The sequence below is a fragment of the Ailuropoda melanoleuca genome, chromosome 9 (genome assembly GCF_002007445.2).
Source record: "Ailuropoda melanoleuca isolate Jingjing chromosome 9, ASM200744v2, whole genome shotgun sequence".
Lineage (NCBI taxonomy): Eukaryota > Metazoa > Chordata > Mammalia > Carnivora > Ursidae > Ailuropoda > Ailuropoda melanoleuca.
The window spans coordinates 19919991-19932665 of record NC_048226.1 but is presented as its reverse complement, the minus strand read 5'-3'; the positions used below and the strand labels follow the sequence as shown (position 1 = coordinate 19932665).

Genomic DNA, 12675 nt, shown 5'->3' with positions numbered 1-12675 from the left:
GCAAAGCCTCTCCAAAGGAATGAGTGCTTATCTGACTACACGAGGATTCTACAGCAGAAGGGTACTAAAGATGAGCTCAACCCCTCTCCCCCCTAAAAAACACTATCACAAAATATACAAGGAAATCAGATCACCCACCCATGAGCAGACAACACATAGGAGTAGTCCACAGAACTTCTAGTAAGGGAAACACCAAATGCCAAGGTATATAAAACCATGTTTGTTTAAACTTACTAAAGACATAAAAGAGAGAATCGAGACCTTAAGAAAAGGACAAAGTACTATGACAGAAGAAGAAAAGGCAGATTTAGAAAAGACCAAAATAGAACCTTTGGAAATAAAAAATATAGTCATTGAAATAAAAAACTCAAAGGACAGGTTCAATAGCTGATAAGAAACAGCTAAAAACGGGGGTGCCTGGGTGGTGCAGTCATTAATCGTCTGCCTTCGGCTCAGGGCATGATCCCAGCGTTCTGGGATCGAGCCCCACATCGGGCTCCTCCACTGAGAGCCTGCTTCTTCCTCTCCCACTCCCCCTGCTTGTGTTCTCTCTCTCGCTGGCTGTCTCTCTGTCAAATAAATAAATAAAATCTTAAAAAAAAAAAAAAAGAAAGAAAGAAACAGCTAAAAACGGAGCCTGTGAACTGGAAGAAACATAAGGAAGTTTTCAGACTGTGGCACATAAAGACAGAGTTAGACAATCTGAACAAGAGGAACAGGGACAAGCAGGATAGAAGGAAGTCCAAGATACAGAAAGAAGGAAGTTGAAGATACATACGGAAAGACACGTTCAATCTTCTGACACAAATAGCTTAACTCCAGAACAGGATTCATGCCATAAATCTACATTTGTTGGAAATGCAGACCAGCAAGTGAAAAAGATAACCTTTAAAGCAACCCAGGAAAAGACAGATTTCTTATAAGCAGACTCATAGCAAAAGTTCTACAAAACCAGAGGCAAGAAGGCATCCTCAAAATACTGAGGAAAAATAACCATCAACTTAGAATTCTACACCCAGATCAACAATCTTCCAAAAGATAGGGTGAAACAGAGAATTTTTTCAGACAAACAGTAATTTGCAAACCTTCACTGAAAGAATTACTAACGACGCATTTGACTAAAGAAGAAATTTAAACCCCAAGGAAGTAACAGGATATAAGAAGCAATGATAAGCAAAGAAACTGATAAATATGTGACTCAATCAAGAAAAGGTGTTGAGTACAAAAATCATAAGGACAATGAAAGTCTCTAAGGTTGTTGTAAATTTTTTTTTAAAGGTAGGCATGATGATACTAATATCAATTAAAGTGAAATCCAATACCAATAGCTCAGAATAGAACAAAGATGTATACCATGTTATGACAAAAGACATCACCAATAAATAAGGTGTAGTCATAAACACACACAAAACATCAAGGTAAAAAACATAAAGCAAAGTCATAGAAATACAGGAATGTAAAACACAAAACAGAGGGGATGACTTTAACATAACTGTCAAATAATGTAACATATCACACAGACAAAAAAAAAAGGATTTAACTTTGAAAAAATTAACAATGTACTGATGATTTTTTAAAAGATTTTATTTATTTATTTGAGACATACAGAGCGAGAAAGAGCATGAGTGGGGAGGAGAGGGAGAAGTACACTCCTTGCTCAGCAGGACCCTGGCTGGGATCATGACGTGAACCAAAGGCGGACACTTAACCGACTGAGCCACCCAGGTGCCCTGAGTACTGATGATTTTAAAAACCGCTATATTACAAAAAAAACCTTGCAAGCCACATAGACTATCCTTAGGTAAAACAAGATAATCAGTAACAATGACATCCAACCTCCGCCTCTCAAAAAAGACTATCTGCTAATTAAGAAAAATTATTTTATAGAAGCCCAGGATCAAAGAAAAATCAAAATTAAAATTATAAACATCTAAAAATGAATGTAAGTGGGAGAACTCTGTATTGAAATCGATGTGCTACAAATATACCTATGGCTCAATCAATAAAATTTTAACTGTAATTGCTTTTATTATTTAAAAAATGAATGTCAAATATGCAACTGACATATCAGTTACGTATCACAAATCTACAAAACTAAGAAAATAAAACAAAATAGAAGAATGTATAAGAATAAAAAGTGGAAATTAATGAATTAGAAATGATCATAATAGACAGCCAGTGACAATTTTCAAGTAGAAAAAAATACATAAAACCAAAAGCCAAAATTTGCTGAAGAAGACAACTTGAATAGACTAATATGTAAGACAATTAACGGTTAAGAAACTATCACTTTAAAAAAAAGAATCTATAACTTAAAGTAGGCAGTTTATAGACTTTACAGATGAGCTAACTTATAAAGAACAGATCCTTCCTGAGCTAATCCACAGAAAAATATGGAAAGCAATTTATATTACAAAGCCAGCACAACTTAACTATAGTGTACATGCATGAACAAACTCCAGCCCGACTTTATATGATTATAGAAGCAAACATCTTAATATATTAGCACGTGGATTCCAACACTATATTAAGAGAATAAGTGATAAAGTTTATTCCAGAAATCCAAGGATAATTCAATGTTAGGAAACCTATCAACATACTTCAGTATATCAATTACTGAAGGAGAAAAACCAAGGGATTGTATAAATATATGACTGAAAACATCTGAAAAATTCAGCAGTCATCCTTTAAAAGAATTCTAAACAGAAGTTAATTCCCTAAGTATGACTTTTAAATTCCTAACTTGAACACTAGACTGGAGAGTAGGCAGGAAGAAATATTTATACGGAACATTTTGGGGACAATTGACAAAATTTGAATATGGACCATAGGTAACAGTGTTGTGCAAGGTTAATTTCCTGACTTTTATTATTGCCCATGTTTATGATATGTCCTTACAAGGAAATATACACTGAAGTATTCAGGGGCAAAGGGGCATGAGGTCTGCAATGTACTTGTAAGTGATTCAGAAATAATATGTAGATGGATGCATTCCTGATGGATCAGTTGGTCAATCAGAAGTTTGGGGGTCTGGAAACGATAAAGCTAATGAGGCAAAAAAATGTTAAGAATTGGTGAATTATTAATATACCCTAGGTTACGGGTATGGGATTCTTTGGACTTTTCTTATAACTTCTCCACATGCTTGGTATTGTAGCAAAATTTAAGCAATCAAAATTACCCATCTGCTAAAAAATAAAAGCAAACATCAGCTTAAAGTAATGAAATTAAAGCCATTCCCATTAAAATCAAAAACAAGACATGAATGTTTCCTTTCACACTCTCCTTTGACATTACTAAGGTTTCAATCGATGCAATAAGTGAAAGAAATAAACAGTAGGAAACAAATATTAAAACGTGAAGGATACTGAACACGAAGAAACAAAAGTATTTATAGGTGATATGAATATAGATATGGAAAGCCCAAAGTACTTAAAAATAGAGTAAGAAATTTTCTAAATAAAAGAAACACTTTCTCTGTAGAGGAACAGCAAGAACTGTTAAAATGTTTATCAGGAGAAGCAAAATATGAAGACAGCATTACACTGTATCATGAACAAGCAGCAATATATGAATTCCACCTTGTCTGTCCACCTGCTTTCCCTTTATTGGAAGTCTCCTGGTATATCTTTTCTTTTATTTTTAGCCTTTCCAGCTTTTTTTACTTTTAGGTCTATCTCTGGATCTCGCTTTGTTAGTCAACCTGAAAAAGTTTTTTAACTAGGTTAATTAAGCCCATTTGCATATATTAATCCAGCCTATATATTTGGCATCAGCTTTGGCAGATTTTTTAACCTTACATTTAAAACACCTACACGCAGACATGAAGTCTCTTGGTATGTGGGCTGCAGTCTCCACTTGCTTGTTCTCTCTCTCTGCATTTCTTTAGGTATGCAAGAAGGATCTGGGTTCTAATTACTACTTTTCTATCAGTAGCTTGTATCACTCCTTCGGTAACCTCCTCTTTTGCATATTATCATCTCACAACTATGAGCCATAATGCAAGTAGCTAGCAAATGCTTCTCCCTCCCTCCCTTGCTCTTCTCAAACCATCAATTTGAGTCCCTAGTATTCATTTGGTGTTAATTTTTATAGTCTTAAATAAATTTAAATAAACTGAACCTTCTCCTCCTTGCTTTGTCAGCTTCAAGAGGCGGTTTTTATGTCTAGCTAATTTAACCAACATGACAAGGAGCTTATTCTGCTTTCCCCCTTATTCTCCCCTCATCTCCTGCCATTTATTTTTTTTTTGCTGTATTATTCTTTATAATCAGAGCACGTAACACTTACATATTAATTTGCCCCCCCACCGTCATATTTTAGTTTTATACTTAAAAACAGTCGGTGCTCACCCCTAGAATTTATGAAAATCGTCACCAATCATTTTATAGTTTTCTGAAGCTCATTCTCTAGTAAACTCCTCATACGTACAATATTCCCGGAGTTCTTGCAAATTCAAAACTACGATCTATGGACTTTGTATTTAAAAGACAATTATCTGAATGTAGAATGTCTGACTCATATAGTGAGCATATGAAAAGCGTTGAGGTTCCAGTTCCAGGTACAGTAAGCAAGCATACATTACCCTGTGTCTCCACCGATTGCGGCTATAAGATCTAATAGAAGGCATAGAATAAACCACTTGAAAACTCTGAAAAGCTAAATAGATTGAGGATGAACAATACAATTCAAAGTACCAACAAATTGGCAGCAGCTTATCATTTTTCCCTCCACGGTGTCCCTTAGCCAAAACTCAACACAGCCTGAAACCCAAAATTGAGCATTCATGCAGACGGAAAGAGCCCAGAGGCCCTCTAGTTCTGGCTCAAGGATTTGGAAATAGGCTTCCCAGTGCCAAAAGGCAGCAAGACAACCCCATTGTTTTCTCATTTGGATTTCCTTCTCTTCTTTCTCTCACATCCCAGCCCCCCAGCAATACCAGAGCAGCGACAGGAGCAGGGAAGGCATAGAAGAATCTTCCTCTCTGATGGCAGGAGCTTGGTCCCAAGAAGGGAGGCCAAAGCCTTGTTGCTGATTCTCTATCTGTCCCCCCCCTGCATGGCCCCTACCCAAATGTAGACACAGGAAGGATGCAGCAAAGCAAGGTAAGGCTCTAGCCCTCTTGGAGGACTAGATAAGGGAAGCCCCATGGAAACAGACAACATCCAGGTCACAGAGAGGGAGGAGCCAGGGACAGAGATCCCTAACACGCATTCCTGAACTCATGGCTCATCCCCACGGTGTGCAGGTGTATGTACTACCTACCCTAAACAGAAAACACGAACTTTGGGAACAGATCTACAGGCTAGATCACCGTCCAAGAGCCAGATTGGCCACTTGGGTGGCCCGCATGCAGGACAGGTGTGAACAGGACTGCAGAGACTTTGAAAACTAAACTCACATCAGAACCACCACGCACAGTAGGCTGGTCAGAAGTTGTGATCTACACTCAAGAGGACGGCTAGCCTACTAAGACAAACACATCAACATTCTCCTCGGGATTCAAACAATACCCAGAGACTCACAACACAGTATGCAGTATGTCTAGGACACAATCCCAAATTACTCAGCGTGCCAAGATTCAGGAAAATGTCAACTTCCGTGGGAAAACGATGATAGATTTTGGACTTCTCAAACAAAAAGACTTTAAAGCAACAATAATAAAAATTCTCCAGGAAGGAAGGGTCACTGCTTTGGAAATGAATAAAAAATTATAACCAAAAAGTAAGGGGAAAAAATAGGAGATATGAAGAAGAACCAAATGGGATTTTTTTATTTTTTTTATTTTATTTTTTTTAAAGATTTGTATTTATTTATTTGACAGAGAGAGACAGCCAGCGAGAGAGGGAACACAAGCAGAGGGAGAGGGAGAGGAAGAAGCAGGCTCCTAGCAGAGGAGCCTGATGTGGGGCTCGATCCCAGAACGCCGGGATCACGCCCTGAGCCGAAGGCAGACGCTTAACGACTGCACCACCCAGGCGCCCCCAAATGGGATTTTTTTAAAGTGAGAAGATAATAAATATAATACAAACTCATTGGACAAGTTTAATGGCAGAATGGAGATGACAGGAGAAAATATCTATCACCTTCTCTGGAAACAACAATTTAAATCACCATGGATTTCCATCAGAAAACATGGAGGATGGCTGGAATTGGACTATTTTTCAAGGCTGAAAGAACTACCAACCCAGAATTCTATATCTAGTGAAATGCCCTTCAGGAACAGATGTGAAATAAAGACGTCCTAAGGTAAAGAACAACTAGACACAGACTTTTTAAAGTACATATGGAAGAATGGCCAAGGTGCTGTTGAAAAAGCAAAGTGCGTGGAAGGGCGTAACTTCACAGATAGTGAAACTCACCGTGAAGTTACTATCATCAAAATAATGTGGTATTGGCTCTGTGATAGACAAGAGAGTAAAACTGAAGAGGGCCCCAAAACTGAACCACACAGGAAATTTGTCTGAAAGCAAATCAAGTTAGGCCCTTTTTCCATACCAAATGCAAAATCAATTCTGGATAAAATAAAATTTGAATGGAAAAAATAAAATGAAAACATTAGAAGGAAGTTTAAAAGAATATCTGTATGACCTCTTTAATGATGACCCTCTTTTTTAAATTTTTTTAATAATATTTTTTTATTATATTATGTTAGTCACCATACAGTACATCCCTAGTTTTTGATGTAAAGTTCCATGATTCATTACTTGCGTATAACACCCAGTGCACCATGCAATACATGCCCTCCTTAATACCCATCACCAGCCCATCCCATTCCCCCACCCCTCTCCCCTCTGAAGCCCTCAGTTTGTTTCCCAGAGTCCATAGTCTTTCATGGTTCATTCCCCCTTCTGTTTACTCCTCCCTCCTTTCTTCTTCCCTTTCTTCTCCTACCGATCTTCCTACTTCTTATGTTCCATAAATGAGTGAAACCATATGATAATTGTCTTTCTCTGCTTGACTTATTTCGCTTAGCATTATCTCCTCCAGTCCCAACCATGTTGCAGCAAATGTTGAGAAATCGTTCTTCTTGATGGCTGAGTAATATTCCATTGTAGGACTGTGAAAGAGGGAACACAAGCAGGGGGAGTGGGAGAGGGAGAAGCAGGCTTCCCACTAAGCACGGAGCCCGATGCTGGGCTCAATCCCAGAATGTTGGGATCATGACCTGAGCTGAAGGCAGACGCTTAATGACTGAGCCACCCGGGCGCCCCATAATGATGACCCTCTTAAACTCAGAGAAAAGGACCCAGAACCTGTAAGAGAGAAAAAGAACAGATTTGACTACATAAAAAGTCCTTAAATCTTCTATATGGCAAAAGATGCCAAAATTTAAGCCAAATGAGAAGTGAGGATACTGCAAGAAAATACTTGCAACATATAATAAAGTAACCATGGAAATGCAGATCAAAGGAAAACAAGGAACTATCTTTTTTTTCTCCCATCCAATGAATAAAAATGTGAAGGACTGGGGCGCCTGGGTGGCACAGCGGTTAAGCGTCTGCCTTCGGCTCAGGGCGTGATCCCGGCGTTGTGGGATCGAGCCCCACGTGAGCCTGCCTCTTCCTCTCCCACTCCCCATTTGTGTTCCCTCTCTCGCTGGCTGTCTCTATCCCTGTCGCATAAATAAACAAAATCTTTAAAAAAAAAAAAAATGTGAAGGACTGCTAACATCTTGTGCTGGTAAGAAGGTGGCAGAAGGGCACGCTGATGAAATGCTTCTGTGGGTAGGAATGACTACAGTCTTCGGAGGAAATCAATCTAGCAATACCCAACAAAATTCTAAATTTGAATACCCTTTGACCAGCAATTTCAACTTGAGGAATTTATGTTAAAAAAAAAAAAAAAAACAAGTACTGGCACTTAAGTTTAGATAAGCAACAATGTTTGTAGAGACAAAGAACTGATACAACCAGAATATTACCTACAGGAGAATAACTGAATAAATTATAGTAATTCATACTACGGACTCTAATGCAGGCATAACAAATAATGGATAATAATAATAATAATAATAATGGGTATGGCTGGGAATATTTATTATATACTAAACTTAAAAAGTCAGAGTATGGTATGTGTTATAATCTTTTTGCAAATTAAAAAAAAAGAAACATATTTCACACATACACATAAATTCTGATGCTTTTGTGATCGTGCAGGAAAGCATGGAAAGATGACATTACCCAACACTGGTAACACAGGCTACCTGTGGGTCCAGAATTGGGATAGAAGGAGGCATTGTTATCATGTTTTCTTTGTTACACTTCTATGTTTCAGTTATTGCAACAAGTATATATTGCTATTGAAGTATGAAAAAATCCAACAGTGTTGCTTTTACAGAAAAGAAAAATACACATGCACACATACATAGGCCGTCACAGTCAGCTCCCAATAACTACGTCTTTATCCATGCACGTCACTGGTCATGTGGATAATTCACAATGTGAATTTGTCTCTGATGTCCTGGGCCTCACAAAATTTTCAAAGAAACATAACGAAGCGGCTCTGCTAAAGGACAACTATACAAGACCTAGCTCCGTGAGGCTCTTAAACTGTTCACACAGATCATCATCTCTCAAAACGGGCCAGGCATTCATCCGCAAGGGAGACATCCACCTCCAGACTCCTAGCTGGGTAGCAAGGACCTGGGGCAGCAACACCATTTGAAGGTGGTCCACAGATGGCTGAAATAGCAAATGCTCCCTCTGCCAGACCTGCTGCTCCCACCCCTGCTCCCACCCCCTCACCCCTCGGCCCCCCCCATCTCCAACTTAGCCAAGGTGCTCCTTGAACCTTACATATCCTTCCCGAATGCAATGCCTCTCCACATTTTTCTTGAATGTTCACCTCTGCAGGCGTGTTTTGTGTTTCTCCTAAGAAACTGGGGTATGACCTCCTTGAGGAGCTTTGCCTTTGACTCTTTACCACGGTGCTTTATTCTATCCTCTCTGCCTCTGCCTAAGGGGGCAGTTTAAGTCTAAGGGCTAGAAGTATGGCCTCTAAGGTCAGAGCGACCGAGTTCAAACCTGACAGTGGCCACTTAGCTGGGTAACCTTGAGCAGGTGTGACAGTTAATTTTATGTGTCCACTTCACTGCGCTAAAGGATGCCCAGACGGCTGGTAAAACATAGTTTCTGGGTGTGGCTGGGAGGGTGTCTCTGGAGGAAATTAGCATTTGAATCAGTAAACTGAGTAAAGAAGATTGCCCTCACCCAGGAGGGCAGGCATCATCCAATCCTTTGGTGGCCTGAACAGAACAAAAAGGCAGAGGAAAGGTGAATTCAAACCCTCAGACTGAGCTGAGACATCCATTCTCTCCTGCCTTTAGATACCAGCACTCCTGGCTCTCAGACTTTCAGACTCCCACCAGGAATTACACCGTTGGCCCCCTGGTTCTTGGCCCTTTGCATTCAGACTGAATTACACCACCAGCTTCCCTGGTTTCTCCAGCTTGGAGATGACAAGATCATGGGATTTCTTGGCTTCGATGTCAGCCAGTTCCTCAAGAGGATGAATGAGCAAGCTATCAGTTCTTTCTCTGGAGAACCCTGGCTAATACAGCAAGTTACTTACTCACCCTCCATCTCAGTGTCCCCAGAAGAAGCTGCCAAGACTTCTTAGGGCTTAGGCCCAGCCCTGAGGCTGCCTCCACTTTCAGGATTCTACTGGCCAAGGCAAGTCAGAAGCCTAGTCCAGGGGCACCTGGGTGGCTCTGCTGTTAAGCGTCTGCCTTCAGCTCAGGTCATGATCCCAGGGTCCTGGGATTGAGCCCCGCATCGGGCTCCCTTCTGGGGGGGTGGGGAGCCTGCTCCTCCCTCTCACACTCCCCTTGCTTGTGTTCCCTCTCTCTCTGTCTCTCTCTGTCAAATAAGTAAGTAAGTAAGTAAATAAATAAATAAATAAATAAATAAATAAATCTTAAAAAAAAAAAAGAAGCAGCCTAGTCCAAATTCAAGCGGAGGGATCTGCACAAGAGTGTGAGTACCAAGGACCACAGATGAAACACGCTATCACACCATATAAAACACTCAGCTCAATGTCTGGCACATAGTATGTGCTCAAAATATGTGAGCTCTTTTGTATGTATTATTTTCTCTTAAAGAGAGGCAGTTATTTTTACAGTGATTCATCACCATGTACAAACCACAGAGAAGGCCTAGAAATCTAGAGCTTGCTACAGAGCCCTCACATTTCATTACAGAAGATGCCGAGGAGCCCGTGTGTGGCCCTAACCCCACAGGGCAGATTTCAGAATAAAGCCAGACACCCTAGGCACCATTCTTAAGTGAAAAATATCCTTGCAGGGCAGTCTCCAGGTCTCGGAGGATGGAGAGAGAGAGAGAGAGAGAGAGAGGCCAACGTTACCACTCACAGCCGAGCTAACATGCAAACCTGTCCCAACATAACCAACCACTATTTCTGCAAAGGGCAGAGACAAGGTGTGAAAAATGGTGTATATACTGTATTAAACGAATCTTAAAGGTGCTTGTGGCAGATTAATTTTGAAGAAAGAAAACAAGGCAATGAGAAAGTGGATGTGAGGGGCCAGAGTAGGAGATAGAGGATAGACGTTAGCTTAAAATCTCAAAAATGTAAGCAGAGTTTGTTGTGTTCAGTGTCATCCCCAGAGCCTAGAGGAATGCCTGCACATAGCAGATATTTGCAGAATTACTCTGAATCCGGGGAAGTTAAAACTAATAGGTTATACTTGTTGAAAGGAATAACACTGGAAATTCAAAGTGAATTACTGTTTTACAATTTACCCCTTCAAACGAAAATGGAGTGAATGTACATTTTCCACATAGTTTTTCTATTGTGTCCAGGTAATGTTTTCCCTTTTAGGTTCGTTGTTAAAAGGCAGCTGTTTTTCAATGCCCTTTGGGAGTACCAAAAATCATAGCTAAGGCTAAATGGGAGAAAGGGAGGCTCAGGAAGGAGCCAGAATGTGAAGCTAATTTACCAGTCTGCCACCTGTAGGCTGGCTCCAGCAGACATAAACATCAGTGCCCACAAAACAGACGATATGAAAATAATGCATATTAAATAATGCTAAAAACTGAGCAACGGATGTGTGAAAACTATATATAGTGGCCCATTTGAATCATGGCTCCCCCCCGTTCCTGCCTTCGACGTCCTCTCTCTGATCTAAACACCCTGAGCTGTGGCCACACATACTGTTGTTTCTCATCAGCTCTCCAAGACTCCTCCGTGGTCTGAAATAAGCTTTGAAAATTAATACCCCCATTAGAATGAAGGACCGCACCTGTATCGATCAGGGTGTCACAGAGTCAGTTTTACTCAGATCTCATATCAAAAGCCATGCAATGGGCTTGGAGAACAGAAGCCATTACAAAAGAACAACAACATGAAAAAGCAAAGCAGAATTGCTAAATCTCAACATTCAAGAACAAACAGCAAACATTCATTGCAAAGGCTTAGTTTGGATTTCTGGAGAAGGAATTAAAACATACTGAGTTTACAGTTTAAGGCTCTATGTACTTTAGCACCATAAACCAAATGTGGTTACAGATGTCAAGACTTCTCAGAACAAGAGCTTCTCTTCATAAATGTCTGCTGTCCATGTATTTTTTCCGTTTCCATATGTCCACTCTTTATCGATATAAGGAAAACTCAACTTTCATCACAAGCCTATAAAAATCCCCCTAAAAATTAACTCTTGTGGACAGTCGCTTCCTTATAATAGGTATCTCCTGATGGCTTTTTCCTATGGAGGCTTTTCAGTCCCTGGCTTCTCTAGTTTGGGGGTCAACAGCGTGAAAATCGGTCACCGTCGAGGTGTGGAGCTCAGAAAATACGCCCCCGGACGCCGGTTTCGGGTCGCCCGCCCAGTCCCGCCGCCCACACAGCGTTCCGGACGCACGCGGGAAACGCCAAGTCCCCGACGCCAAGTCTGTAAGTGGTCGCAGCGGGGCCGGCCGGACTCCGCGCCGGGACTGACCCGCAGCAGGGGCGGACGCGCCCCGTGCCCCCAGCCCCTAGTTCCCGCCGGCGCGCAGGCAAGACGCGCGCCGAGTCGCAGCGCCGCACGGGGATCGCACCCCACCTCCCCGCCTCGGTCTGGCCTCCTGGCTGCTGGGTGTGCACTGAGTCGGGCCAGGGCGAGTCGAGGGTCCCCAGCGCGCAGAGTCCCCGAGCCCAGGGCAGACCCCGCGGCTGGACGCGCGCCCGCTGCCCCCCCTCACCCGGCGGTCCCCCGGGCCGCTGCAGGCTGGGCGGAGGGCGGGCGCCTAGCTTCGGTTTCTTCCAAGGAAAGTAACTCGGGATCAGCGCTATAGGAAAGGGAAAGCGATGCTCCGAGAGCGGTGAGTAAGGTCCCCGGAGTTATTCAGCCCAGAGTTTTCTGAACTGCACCCCGCGCTGCAGCAGCTTGGCCCCGGGCGTTCGCGCCCCGAACTTGGAGCCCGCGGTACCGACCCGGGCGGGCTGCAGCCCTGGGGCCCGGAGCACCTTCCCGCCCCGGCCGCAGACACTCACCGAGAAGCCGGCCCAGAAGGGGCAGGAGTGGCGGACGCGGGCCGAGGTGGTGAGCGCCAGCGCGGCGAAGCTGACGGCCACGATGAGGCATCCGAGCGCCATCTGCGTGGCCCCGAGCGCCAGCACGATGCGGGAGCGGCCCGGGCACTCGCGCAGGCGGGACAGGCTGCGGGGCAGCGC

The 12675-nt window shown here is 42.3% G+C and overlaps 1 protein-coding gene across 1 annotated transcript in view; it reads right to left on the bottom strand.

The window, feature by feature from the left end:
- FAM189A1 (family with sequence similarity 189 member A1) overlaps positions 1-12675 on the bottom strand; it is a gene marked incomplete at its 5' end in the record, with an annotated part of 496657 nt that extends 483982 nt beyond the window's left edge. The window contains one exon of the mRNA XM_019808470.2: positions 12496-12675. Within this exon, the coding sequence (XP_019664029.2) occupies positions 12496-12675 (180 nt within the window). The remainder of the gene's footprint in view (positions 1-12495) is intronic.